This window comes from Dendrobates tinctorius, unplaced genomic scaffold, assembly GCF_039654945.1.
Source record: "Dendrobates tinctorius isolate UK_male_01 unplaced genomic scaffold, ASM3965494v1 ptg000166l, whole genome shotgun sequence".
In the NCBI taxonomy this organism is placed as follows: domain Eukaryota; kingdom Metazoa; phylum Chordata; class Amphibia; order Anura; family Dendrobatidae; genus Dendrobates; species Dendrobates tinctorius.
In genome coordinates this window covers 13,539,421-13,554,335 of record NW_027361833.1, presented here as the reverse complement: position 1 = coordinate 13,554,335, position 14,915 = coordinate 13,539,421, and the positions used below count along the sequence as shown (strand labels likewise).

Sequence of the window (14,915 nt, the reverse complement as noted above, 5' to 3'; positions counted from 1 at the left end):
CAACGCAGCTAATTCTGCTGTGGATCCGCAGGACCAAAACCGCTGCTGATCTGCAGCAGAATCTGCAGCGTGTGCACACACCCTAAATGTTAATTGAAATAAGCGAGAGAAGCTAATCGGTACATAACTACAAATATACAAATAATATGATAATCTCTTGAACTGGCAAAGAATGGAATCCCAACAGTGTATATATGTCACACAATATGATACAGTGCCTGCCAAAAATTCTTCCAGGCCTGATAAACCGCTTTAATTGAAAACATTTGAAGTAAAACTATACTGTTACAAAACTATTAGCGTGTCATAGAGAAGTGTCAGAAGTTCTGATCTGTTGGAGTGCACAGACCTACACTGATCAACAGATCAAAGAGGTAGAAGCATACTGCTATCTTGAAGACTGAAGACAGACTCATAGTTCTTATATGTTTTCTTTTTTTTCTTTTTCCATGATCAATGGGAGTTTCATCAACCAAATCTCATTCAATCCAAACTATTGTCAAGTCTCTGATTTATGATGCAATATCTAATACTACACAGTTTATTTTTAACAGTCACCAGTCAAAAACAATACAAATTGCTTTGGGCTATACCATTGTGGACATTCTGAGTGTGAAATATTGGTAAAAATTTATTGTGCAAATGACTACCATAGTTGTTAAGAATGTTTTTTTACATAATTTTTTTTAAAAGTTTTTCATTATTTAATAATAATTTCCCTTTTGTAAAGTAAAATATTGGGTCTATAGGCCTATTAGTTCTTATTTGTGAAAACAAATACATGTAATACAAAAGAAATAAAGTTATTGCTTCTACTGTACCAACAGTCTTCTCTTGTGTCCTACAGATTTTAGTGCCTCCTAATTCCACTACAGAAGTCCCCATTCAGTTCTGTCCATCAGCTCTTGGGAAAGGAACTCAAACAGCATCTATAACTTTTAGAAACCCACAGGTAGGTTCTAGAAGGCAGACATGATTTACAGTATGTCTTGCTCATATTTGCATTTCGTTATACTGTACACAGTAGGATGAGATTATCATTGTTGACATCCAGTAATAGCGGTGAGGTAAAGATGAATTGTGATATGATTATATCATTAATAATCAACAGACATAAACAATCAGGTCACCATAAATCACATTACATCAAGCCTTTAATCCATTACATTTAATGGTAGAACCATTAATTACCCAAACAAGAACTTGTCAGCTTGTTTTTCTTCAATATTTAGGTCCTAATTATACCATATTTTGTTAGATATATCATCCTTCATGCATTCATGTTCGGTGGGTAAATAAAATGGTAATACCGGTTTGAAGTATGATAGCATCATAACTATTATTTGCATAGATATCAATGGTTCTTGGTTGTCTGACACAATACTATTAGGAATAGTATTACCTTGCATCCAAAAATTTCCAGTTTAATGTAATGTAGGGACAGTTTGTCCTACTTAATGATGACTTCACTTGATTTCCGAAGTCGCTGATCTATTTATATTCTTAGCAGGACTTTTCAGGTACTCTGATTGTCCCAGACTGGACCAAACATTAACCTGGTTATAACAAAACATCGTAAATTTACACACTTTGGTTCAGGGCTTTAACCCCTCTCCTATTGTAAATTTAAATCTCCTGATCCTGCAGTCTAGCAGAAGCAGGACCTGTCTCCAGCTGTCAGATTCAGCCAGGGACCTTGGGAAGAAGACAGGGGCAGTTTATTATCGCTTCTGTCTTCTTTTGTGATGGCTAAATAGTGCTATGTCATGATTGCTGGTTATCTAGCTAGCATGACAGAGTTGCTGGTTCCTAGCAAACCCAGATCAGGTCTGCCAGTGTCTCTGTAGTGGACAGTGTCACGTACCCACTTCTCAGCACGTGGCTTGGGGTTGCACCTGCAAGGGTTAATATATCTACTCTCACTCAGTCCAGCATTCGACCTCTGTCCTATGCCTGGGTATGCTCCTGATGAGGCAACGGATGGTCTCTTGAAGGATCTCCTCCTAGACCTGAACTAAAGCATCTGCCAACTCCTGGACAGTCTGTGATGCAACGTGACATTGGAGGATGGAGCGAGACATGATGTCCCAGATGTGCTCAATCAGATTCAGGTCTGGGGAACGGGCGGGCCAGTCTATAGATTCAATGTCTACATCTTGCAGGAACTGCTGACACACTCCAGCCACATGAGGTCTGGCATTGTCCTGCATTAGGATGAACCCAGGGCCAAGGGGTCTGAGGATCTCATCTCGGTACCTAATGGCAGTAGGCTACTTCTGGCGAGCACATGGAGGGCTGTGCGGCCCTCCAAAGAAATTCCACCTCACACCATTACTGACCCACTGCCAAACTGGTCATGCTGAAAGGATGTTGCAGGCAGCAGATCGCTCGCCATGGCGTCTCCAGACTCTGTCACGTCTGTCAAATGTGCTCAGTGTGAACCTGCTTTCATCTGTGAAGAGCACAGGACGCCAGTGACAAATTTGCCAATCCTCAAATTGGGTGAGAACTGTGGATTTGTATAGACCGGGCTACTACAGATTTTGAGTTTAATATATGCGTGCAGCCCTCCAAAGAAATGCCACCCCACACCATTACTGACCCACTGCCAAACCAATCATGCTGAAGGATGTTGCAGGCAGCAGATTGCTCTCCATGGCATCTCCAGACTCTGTCACGTCTGTCACATGGTCAGTGTGAACCTGCTTTCATCTGGGAAGAGCACAGGGCGCCAGTGGCAAATTTGCCATTCCTGGTGTTCTGTGGCAAATGCCAAGCATCCTGCACGGTGTTGGGCTGTGAGCACAACCCCCATCTGTGGACGTCGGGCCCTCAGACCATCCTCATGCAGTCAGTTTCTAACCATTTGTGCAGACACATGCACATTTGTGGCCTGCTGGAAGTCATTTTGCAGGGCTCTGGCAGTGCTCCTACTGTTCATCCTTGCCCAAAGGTGGAGGAAGCGGTCCTGCTGCTGGATTTTTGCCCTCCTACAGCCCCCTCCATGTCTCCTAGTGTACTGGCCTGTCTCCTGGTAGCGCCTCCAGCCTCTGGACACTAAACTGACAGACAAAGCAAACCTTCTTGCCTCAGCTCGCATTGATGTGCCTTCCTGGATGAGCTGCACTACCTGAGCCACTTGTGTGGGTTGTAGAGTCCGTCTCATGCTACCACGAGTGTGAAAGCACAATCAACATTCAAAAGTGACCAAAACATCAGCCAGAAAGCATTGGTACTGAGATGTGGTCTGTGGTCCCCACCTACAGAACCACCCCTTTATTGAGTGTGTCTTGATAATTGCCAGTAATTTCCATCTTTTGTCTATTCCATTTGCACAACAGTATGTGAATTTGATTGTCAATCAGTGCTGCTTCCTAAGTGGACAGTTTGATTTCACAGAAGTTTGATTTACTTGGAGCTATATTCTGTTGTTTAAGTGTTCCCTTTATTTTTTTGAGCAGTGTGTGTGTGTGTGTGTATATATATATATATATATATATATATATATATATATATAATGTGAGTGCTATGACAGTTGGAAGAATATGTAAAGAAGTCTGCCTATCCTTTCAGGAGCCAAAAGGTTGGCGTCCAGGCAAAATATCGGCGTCAACAAGTCGGCTCATCCCAAGGTCTAATAGCTCTGGCGCGACAAACACGGCAGTGGAGGTGGCTAGTATGCATCATAATAGTGAGATCACAGATGTCCATGCAAGCACCATGCGATGCACATTACACAAGTCTGGAATCGTTGCCCAAGAAAAGGTGAAGAAGCTTCAACTTTAATATTTTCTTAAAAAGCGTCGGCTCGAGTTTGCAAACAAGTACGAAAAGTGAACATTTAAAGATTTGAAAACGTGTAATTTGGAATGGTGAGATGAAAGTCAATAGTCTAGGCTCTGATAAGTGCAAATGGGTCTGAACGAAAGAAGGGAAAAGGAGGATTAAGAAATTTAAGGAAATGTCAAGTTCAGTGGAGGGAGCCTGATGAGATGGGATTGTTTCACAGCCAAAGGCATTGGATACTTGACCAGGATCGATGGTGGTTTCAATGATGAGCTATATGTTAGTATCCTACAAGATGAGTTACTTGGTAAACTCAGGTTCTATGGGTATAAAAAGGACAACATAGTGTCCCAACAGGACAACAACACGAACCATAAGTCAAGATCGGCAAAGAAATGGTTCAATGACAATGAAGTAGAGGTGTTAGAATGGCCTCCACAGTCCACGGACCTCAATCCAATCAAACACTTGTGAGCAGAATTGAAAAAAAACCTGTATGTATACCCAAGTGAGTCAACAAGTATGAGGTGATGTTGCAAAGTTCATAAGGGCAGACGGTGTGACAGTTATAGATCATAAGGGTGGACATTGTGGTGCCACATCCTGCATGTCTGGGCATGTGCAATGAAGCAAATAAAGTTGTGCTAAATACACCTGACTTCATTTCACATACCAAGGCAAGTAAGATGTGCTCATGTATATGATTCCTGGAAGTCCTACCATGACCTGGATTGAATGAGGAAGTCTTTCATGCCCATGATGGTTGTGATTAGAGGATCCAAAGGTGAATTAGTGTTAGGAAAGCAATGCCTTACCATTGTAGTCATGACTTATTTATATCACTTTCAAAGTTCATTTTAAATGTTAGAAACATTTGTGCCACATACAGGTGTTTATTAAGATATAAGAATGTTATGATGGCAGTTTTGAACAGGTATTGATTAGTTCACACAATCATTCCATCTGCTGGCATGATATGCCCTGGCTTTATATTATCATAAGTAGGAACAAGCAAAAAGAGACATGCATATTTAGTCTGGAAGAAGAGCATGAGGCTTTTGTAGGTCAAGTGACTTCACATTGATAGATGACGAAGCACTTGGATATCATAATTCTTTTAATAGCAAACTCTGAAAGGAGCTCAGAGAATAAACGAGATTTCATCTTATTACAGTTCTTGTTGAGTACATCTACGATATAGAACTTTTACTGCATGCAAATGGAAAAAGGATAATAAAACGCCATGTGTTAAGTAATTTACATAGATATTTTCAATAAACCTAGAAATAGATAAGCTTTCAAGCAAAGTGATAGGGTTAAGGTACTGTCACACTAAGAGATATCGCTAGCAATATTGCTATAACTTGTGATGTTATAGCGATATTGCTAACGATATCGCTGTGTGTGATACTTACCTACAACCCGCTCCCCCGCTGATTATTGCTGATCGCGCGAGAACGTCCTGGACTGTTACTCGTCGTCAGCTTCCTGCGGCGCTTCCTGCTGTGATGACGAGCGTGGAGCCGGGTGGGAGGACGCAGGATCGCCTGGTGTGACAGGTAAGTAGTGACCCCTGTCCCCAGCGATGTCGCTGGTGAGATCTGCCTGTGTGGCAGCTCACTAGCGACCACTTAGCGATGTACCAGCGATCCTGACCGCGTCATATCACTGGTCGGGATCGCTGGTACATTGCTAAGTGTGACAGTACCTTTAGGATCTTTGGTGGAGATGATTTAAAACAATGTCTTGCAGACAAAAAATTATTTAAAATATGTGGTTTGGTTTAGGTTAAAAGGATTAAACTACTATTATCTTGTAGTGTAAAACCAAAGGTGCAGTCCTTAGGGAAAAAAAGAGATTGGCTGGCAAATGACAGAAACCCTTAGGAGTATTAAGTACATTCACTTACTATTTACAAGCATATATATACTCATTCATTATGCACACATACTGTAGTACTGTAGTAAATGTAGTACATAATTGCATGCACTCTTTTAATATACACATACACAATTACATAAACTCTCAAAATATATACACACTCAGACCAAAAGCTGGTAAAAAAAAAGTTTCATAAAAATGGTAGTTTTTATTACTAAGTAAAGTGTAGAATTGTTGTTCAAGAAATTTTCTGTACAGATAAAGAATAGCTCTTAAAGGGGTTGTCCGGGCTTTTCACATAATCTCAGTAAATATCTGGGCTGCAGAATTATGACAATAAGTAATTTACTTTCTGTCACTAGTTTGCACGGTTTTCTAGAAATTCTGAACAGAACGTCCAAGGGGGGGGTGTTATGGCATTGAAATGAGAACTAGTCGTAACCTCCTACTCTACTCCAAACATGCCCTCTATAGCAACAACCCCACCCTCCATAGCTACAGGCCCTCCCCGTCCACATGAAGAAGCCTATCCCTCCTCACACAGTAAAAAATTCTTCCCCTCCAGCAGCCTCAGTGCAGAGAGCTGCTCCTCCCCCAGACACACACAGTTATCTATATCTATGGAAAGTGAAACCAGTGATGAGGAGGGAAAATCGTCCTGTATTCTAATCTGCACAGGGGATGGCAGTCACTGATGTAATCTGCTCTGTGACAAAGCCTCTGCTGTATGAATGAGACAGCTCTGTGTCACTGATGTCTTCACACAGCAGCAGATTTGGTGCAGTGAGGCTGCTGGAGGGGAAGAATTCATTACTGTGTGAGGAGGGATAGGCTTCTTTATGTGGACGGGGAGGGCCTGTAGCTATGGAGGGTGGGGTTGTTGCTATAGAGGGCATGTTTGGAGTAGAGTAGGAGGTTACGACTAGTTCTCATTTCAATGCCATAACACCCCCCCTTGGACGTTCTGTTCAGAATATCTAGAAAACCGTGCAAACTAGTGACAGAAAGTAAATTACTTATTGTCATAATTCTGCAGCCCAGATATGTACTGAGATTATGTGAAAAGCCCGGACAACCCCTTTAAGACCTATCATAGTGTCCTGTAAATGCTGTGATTGCCAGAAACCTTCGATAAACAACCTGTGATAATCAGGCAAGGGGGGCCCACTACTACCTTCAAAAACAAATAGTAGTTCCTAATGTCTATTAGACCACATATAACTTATATAAGAGGTCACACATGTTCCCGTATATTGACTCACTGTTGCTGATAGTGATAAGGAATGATGAGGAGTTTACTAAAGAGCAATGAATGAGGGGTCTGTAGCTTGCAACCTGCTGTCGATCAAATAGGTTTTGGAAAACAAAGAGCAATCCAGAAAATAGAATGTGATAGATAGGTATATAGAACAAATGGCTCACAGAAAAAACTAATACCTTTAAAATTTAACTTTTAATTATTTTACAATAAAATACCCGATAATCAAATCAACTAGAATACACCAGGCCAGGCCAGAAAAATTGGTCAAGTACTGTTACAATAGATATGTAGAGGACAACTTCACCCTATCGTTCCCTACTACACCCCTTCCTGACAACGTAGGTTGGCACCCTATCTTGGTTGCAAAGTGGCGCCCCCGCTCACTGACGGCTGTTCCTAAATAAACCCTATTAACCCCTAACTAGTCAGAAACAATGTCTGGTTAAACCAGCCAGATAAATATCACAGGATTACCAAAATCCAACCAAATACTATATAACAGGCTTTGTGATTAACCCCTTCACCCCCAAGGGTGGTTTGCACGTTCATGACCGGGCCAATTTTTACAATTCTGACCACTGTACCTTTATGAGGTCATAACTCTGGAATGCTTCCATTGATCCCGGTGATTCTGACATTGTTTTCTCGTGACATATTGTACTTCATGTTAGTGGTAAAATTTAATTCAAATAACTTGCGTTTATTTGTGAAAAAAATGGAAATTTGGCAAAAATTTTGAAAATTTCGCAATTTTCCAACTTTGAATTTATATGCCCTTAAATCACAGAGATACGGCACACAAAAAACTTGATAAGTAACATTTCCCATATGTTTACTTTACATCAGCACAATTTTGGAACCAAAATTTTTTTTTGTTAGGAAGTTATAAGGGTTAAAAGTTGACCAGCGATTTCTCATTTTTACAACACCATTTTATTTTTAGGACCACATCACATTTGAAGCCACTTTGAGGGGTCTATATGATAGAAAATACCCAAAAGTGACACCATTCTAAAAACTGAACCCCTTAAGGTGCTCAAAACCACATTCAAGAAGTTTATTAACCCATTAGGTGCGTCACAGGAATTTTTTTGAATATTTAAAAAGAAATGAACATCTAACTTTTTTTCACAAAAAAAATACTTCAGGTTCAATTTTTTTTATTTTACCAAGGGTAACAGGAGAAATTGGACTGCAAAAGTTATTGTGCAATTTGTCCTGAGTACGCTGATACCTGATTTGTGGGGGGGAACGACTGTTTCGGTGCATGGCAGAGCTCAGAATGGAAGGAGCGCCGTTTGACTTTTTCAATGCAAAATTGGCTGGAATTCAGATCGGACGCCATGTCACGTTTGGAGAGTCCCTGATGTACCTAAACAGTGGAAACCCCCTACAAGTGACCCCATTTTGGAAACTAGACCCCCCAAGGAACTTATCTAGATATGTGGTGAGTAGAGTTGAGCGAAACGGGTCGAAAAAATTCAAAAGTCGCCGACTTTTGGCAAAGTCGGGTTTCATGAAACGAAACCCGACCCTAGGATGAGGTCGGCCACGAGGTCGGCGACTTACGCGCCAAAGTCGAGTTTCAAAAGTTTGTTTTGCGCTCTTTTTCAGCCAATCAGGATCCACGGACACTGTGGACAACGTGATGACATAGGCACGGGTCACCACCATCTTTCAGAAGGGCATGCAAGTGATTGGCTTGCTTTGGTGGGCGTCACAGGGGGTATAAAAGGGCGTGCACGCCGACCGCCATCTTACTTCTGCCGATCTTAGTATAGGGAGAGGTTGCTGCTGATTCTGTAGGGAGAGCGTTAGGCAGGGAAGAAGACAAAAAAACTGCTTCTGCTGCTAGCGATTTGGCCTGCACAACACACAAGTCACTGTGTGTGCAGTGCAAGGGGAGGCTATATTGTGGTGTATCAGTGGTGTTGGTTGTTGGGCTGCCTTTTAAGGCTTCCTGACACGCTGGCATTGCTGTTTACCCACTGCTCCGCAAACTGCTTTTTTAAAAGCAATCCAATCTCCCTTATCCTCTCGTCACTTTGGTCACAGGCAGCTGTGCCATCGAGCGTGTCACATAGCGCTCAGATATCAGTGGGCCGCACACAATCCACAAGTGTCCACTGTCCACAAGTGTACGCAGAGATTCAAAATCTCCATTATCCTCTCGTCACTTTGGTCACAGGCAGATGTGCCATCGAGCGTGTCACATAGCGCTCAGATATCAGTGGGCCGCACACAATCCACAAGTGTCCAGTGTCCAAAAGTGTACGCAGAGATTCAAAATCTCCATTATCCTCTCGTCACTTTGGTCACAGGCAGCTGTGCCATCGAGCGTGTCACATAGCGCTCAGATATCAGTGGGCCGCACACAATCCACAAGTGTCCAGTGTCCAAAAGTGTACGCAGAGATTCAAAATCTCCATTATCCTCTCGTCACTTTGGTCACAGGCAGCTGTGCCATCGAGCGTGTCACATAGCGCTCAGATATCAGTGGGCCGCACACAATCCACAAGTGTCCAGTGTCCAAAAGTGTACGCAGAGATTCAAAATCTCCATTATCCTCTCGTCACTTTGGTCACAGGCAGCTGTGCCATCGAGCGTGTCACATAGCGCTCAGATATCAGTGGGCCGCACACAATCCACAAGTGTCCAGTGTCCAAAAGTGTACGCAGAGATTCAAAATCTCCATTATCCTCTCGTCACTTTGGTCACAGGCAGCTGTGCCATCGAGCGTGTCACATAGCGCTCAGATATCAGTGGGCCGCACACAATCCACAAGTGTCCACTGTCCAAAAGTGTACGCAGAGATTCAAAATCTCCATTATCCTCTCGTCACTTTGGTCACAGGCAGCTGTGCCATCGAGCGTGTCACATAGCGCTCAGATATCAGTGGGCCGCACACAATCCACAAGTGTCCAGTGTCCAAAAGTGTACGCAGAGATTCAAAATCTCCATTATCCTCTCGTCACTTTGGTCACAGGCAGCTGTGCCATCGAGCGTGTCACATAGCGCTCAGATATCAGTGGGCCGCACACAATCCACAAGTGTCCACTGTCCACAAGTGTACGCAGAGATTCAAAATCTCCATTATCCTCTCGTCACTTTGGTCACAGGCAGCTGTGCCATCGAGCGTGTCACATAGCGCTCAGATATCAGTGGGCCGCACACAATCCACAAGTGTCCAGTGTCCAAAAGTGTACGCAGAGATTCAAAATCTCCATTATCCTCTTGTCACTTTGGTCACAGGCAGCTGTGCCATCGAGCGTGTCACATAGCGCTCAGATATCAGTGGACCGCACACAATCCACAAGTGTCCAGTGTCCAAAAGTGTACGCAGAGATTCAAAATCTCCATTATCCTCTCGTCACTTTGGTCACAGGCAGCTGTGCCATCGAGCGTGTCACATAGCGCTCAGATATCAGTGGGCCGCACACAATCCACAAGTGTCCACTGTCCAAAAGTGTACGCAGAGATTCAAAATCTCCATTATCCTCTCGTCACTTTGGTCACAGGCAGCTGTGCCATCGAGCGTGTCACATAGCGCTCAGATATCAGTGGGCCGCACACAATCCACAAGTGTCCACTGTCCACAAGTGTACGCAGAGATTCAAAATCTCCATTATCCTCTCGTCACTTTGGTCACAGGCAGCTGTGCCATCGAGCGTGTCACATAGCGCTCAGATATCAGTGGGCCGCACACAATCCACAAGTGTCCAGTGTCCAAAAGTGTACGCAGAGATTCAAAATCTCCATTATCCTCTCGTCACTTTGGTCACAGGCAGCTGTGCCATCGAGCGTGTCACATAGCGCTCAGATATCAGTGGGCCGCACACAATCCACAAGTGTCCAGTGTCCAAAAGTGTACGCAGAGATTCAAAATCTCCATTATCCTCTCGTCACTTTGGTCACAGGCAGCTGTGCCATCGAGCGTTTCACATAGCGCTCAGATATCAGTGGGCCGCACACAATCCACAAGTGTCCAGTGTCCAAAAGTGTACACAGAGATTCAAAATCTCCATTATCCTCTCGTCACTTTGGTCACAGGCAGCTGTGCCATCGAGCGTGTCACATAGCGCTCAGATATCAGTGGGCCGCACACAATCCACAAGTGTCCAGTGTCCAAAACTGTACGCAGAGATTCAAAATCTCCATTATCCTCTCATCACTTTGGTCACAGGCAGCTGTGCCATCGAGCGTGTCACATAGCGCTCAGATATCAGTGGGCCGCACACAATCCACAAGTGTCCACTGTCCACAAGTGTACGCAGAGATTCAAAATCTCCATTATCCTCTCGTCACTTTGGTCACAGGCAGCTGTGCCATCGAGCGTGTCACATAGCGCTCAGATATCAGTGGGCCGCACACAATCCACAAGTGTCCACTGTCCACAAGTGTACGCAGAGATTCAAAATCTCCATTATCCTCTCGTCACTTTGGTCACAGGCAGCTGTGCCATCGAGCGTGTCACATAGCGCTCAGATATAAGTGGGCCGCACACAATCCACAAGTGTCCACTGTCCAAAAGTGTACGCAGAGATTCAAAATCTCCATTATCCTCTCGTCACTTTGGTCACAGGCAGCTGTGCCATCGAGCGTGTCACATAGCGCTCAGATATCAGTGGGCCGCACACACTCCACAAGTGTCCAGTGTCCATAAGTGTACGCAGAGATTCAAAATCTCCATTATACTCTCGTCACTTTGGTCACAGGCAGCTGTGCCATCGAGCGTGTCACATAGCGCTCAGATATCAGTGGGCCGCACACAATCCACAAGTGTCCACTGTCCACAAGTGTACGCAGAGATTCAAAATCTCCATTATCCTCTCGTCACTTTGGTCACAGGCAGCTGTGCCATCGAGCGTGTCACATAGCGCTCAGATATCAGTGGGCCGCACACAATCCACAAGTGTCCACTGTCCAAAAGTGTACGCAGAGATTCAAAATCTCCATTATCCTCTCGTCACTTTGGTCACAGGCAGCTGTGCCATCGAGCGTGTCACATAGCGCTCAGATATCAGTGGGCCGCACACAATCCACAAGTGTCCACTGTCCACAAGTGTACGCAGAGATTCAAAATCTCCATTATCCTCTCGTCACTTTGGTCACAGGCAGCTGTGCCATCGAGCGTGTCACATAGCGCTCAGATATCAGTGGGCCGCACACAATCCACAAGTGTCCACTGTCCACAAGTGTACGCAGAGATTCAAAATCTCCATTATCCTCTCGTCACTTTGGTCACAGGCAGCTGTGCCATCGAGCGTGTCACATAGCGCTCAGATATCAGTGGGCCGCACACAATCCACAAGTGTCCACTGTCCACAAGTGTGTGCAGAAATTCTAAAACTCCCCTGTCCTATAGACACCTTGTACCTTGTTTTACATTACTATATAGTTTGTTGGATTTTGTCTACATTTCTACCAAAAATGAAGGCTGGTGGAAGAGGCCGTGGAATTGGGCGGGGGTTGGCAGCTGGTAATGATGGTGTTGGTGGTGGATCTGATGGTAGTGGCAAGAGCAAAATAGGACCGAATGCAGGAGGTGCTGACCCTGCGTCATCGTCTGGCTACATAAGGCCTCGAACGCTTAGTTTTCTAGGAGTTGGCAAACCGCTTTTAAAGGCAGAGCATCAGGAAAAAGTTTTGTCTTACATTGCTGACTCAGCCTCCAGCTCTATCGCCTCCTCTTCTTCAGTTGTAAAAAGTAAAAGCACTGAGTCGTCATTGGAGGCTCATGTTCATGAACCACACCTTTCCTTGTGTCCTTCACCCCAACCAAGATTGAAGGATGACGCAGGCCATACTACTGATTACTCCATGGAGCTGTTTTCACATACCATGCCTGGATTATCAAGTCAAATGGTGAATTACCCAGGCCAAGATGAATCTGACATGGAGTGCACTGATGCACAGCCGCTGATGGATGATTCTGCTGGTACATTCACTCAGAGCACTACATTGTCCTCGCAGTGTACAGAGCCAGATTTTGACCCTGATGAGACTCAGGTGCCCCTTCCCGCACACTATACCACCATACACGGTGACACAGAGAAAGGTGCACATGACATAGAAGAGGAGGTGATGGATGACCCAGTTGTTGACCCAGATTGGCATCCATTGGGGGAAGAGGGTGCTGCTTCCAATAGCTCAGATGAGCATCCACAGCAGACATCGACATCGCAACAGCTGTTATCTGGCAGGCCCGGAGCACTCCAAAGACAGGTTCCAAACATCAAAAGAGTTGCTGGACAGCTTGTCCAGAGGGTCAAAAGATCACAGCGTGCTAGGCCGCAAAATGTCTGCCAAAGTAGGAAGAGTGCAGTGTGGCACTTTTTTGAACAAAATCCTCATGATCAGGCCAAGGTTATCTGTAAGAAGTGCGCAAAGACCTTTAGCCGAGGGAAAAATCTGAAAAATTTGAATACCAGTTGCATGCTTAGACATTTAACCAGCATGCACTTGCAAGCGTGGACACAACACCAAACCTCAAGTGCCACATGTGCAACTGATCACAACGAAGGTAGTCAGCAACGCTACATTGTTTCCCCCACTGTAAGCCCACCGGTTAGCACAGCAGCAAATGTTGAGGTGTCGTTGCTAGGCCACAGCAGTCAGGGAATCCCACTGTTATATCAACGAAAGACTGATTCTAGGCCATCAGAAAGAACACCAACTCCATCACCATCATCAACCCTCTCTCAGTCCGCCCTGTCCACCGCTACTTCCACCATATGCAGCTCTCAAGTCCAGCTCACCCTCCCAGACACTATGAGTAGGTCAAGAAAGTACTCAGTCTCTCATCCGCGTACACTGGGTTTGAACGCCCACATTGCCAAACTAATCTCGTTTGAGATGATGCCCTTTCGGTTGGTGGAAAGCACAGCTTTCCGCGAACTCATGGCCTATGCAGTACCACGCTATGACCTACCCAGTCGCCACTTCTTCTCTCGCAAAGCCATCCCAGCCCTCCACCATCATGTGAAAGACCGCATTGTCCATGCACTCAAGCAGTCAGTGAGCGGAAAGGTGCACCTCACAACTGATGCATGGTCCAGTCGGCATGGCCAGGGCCGTTACGTGTCCATCACTGCGCACTGGGTTAATGTGGTGGATGCAGGGTCCACAGGGGACAGCGGTGGTGGGACAGTGCTGCCTAGCCCACGGTATAGGAAACAGTTGGCTGTAGGCGTTCGACCCTCCTCCTCCTCCTCCAGAAGCGACAGCTCGTCCACAGAGCGCAGTCGTACGAGCACTCCATCTGCAGCTGCCACTGTTGCACACGATGTGTCCCCCTATCGAGCAGCTAGTGGAAAGCATCAGCAGGCTGTGCTGCAGATGATGTGTTTGGGCGACAGACACACCGCCGAGGTGCTGGCCGAGTACTTGAAGCGACAAACTGAGTCATGGCTGGGCAGTGTACATCTTGAGGCAGGCAAGGTAGTTAGTGATAACGGCCGTAATTTTGTGGCAGCCATAGCCCTTTCAAAACTCAGCCACATACCTTGCTTGGCTCACACCTTGAACCTTGTGGTGCAGTGCTTCCTCAAAAATTATCCGGAGTTAACAGCCCTGCTCCAGAAGGTGCAAAGACTGTGCGCGCACATCCGCCGGTCGCCTGTACACTCCGTTCGTATGCAGAAGCTGCAGCGATTGCTCCACCTTCCCAACCACCGCCTCATTATCGACATTGCAACAAGGTGGAACTCCACCCTGCACATGGTGGAGCGGCTGTGCGAGCAGAGGCAGGCCATAATGCATTTGTGGGAGGATACACGGCCAGGCACTTTGAGAGCAGACATGGAGTTGACAGGCGTGCAGTGGTCGAAGCTGAAAGACCTTTGTAAAGTCCTTCAGTGTTTTGAGGAATGCACACGGCTGGTAAGCGCAGACGACGCCATCCTAAGCATGAGCATCCCACTTATGCGTCTGCTCATGCAAACTTTGACGCACCTTAAGGAGCAGGCGTCTGCAGCCAATGTTGATG

The 14,915-nt window shown here is 45.3% G+C and overlaps 1 protein-coding gene across 1 annotated transcript in view; it reads left to right on the top strand.

Moving 5' to 3' along the window:
- CFAP47 (cilia and flagella associated protein 47) overlaps nucleotides 1-14,915 on the top strand; it is a 926,770-nt gene that overhangs the window by 740,426 nt on the left and 171,429 nt on the right. Inside the window, exon 56 of the mRNA XM_073550693.1 lies at nucleotides 848-952. Coding sequence (XP_073406794.1) covers nucleotides 848-952 — 105 coding nt within the window. The remainder of the gene's footprint in view (nucleotides 1-847; nucleotides 953-14,915) is intronic.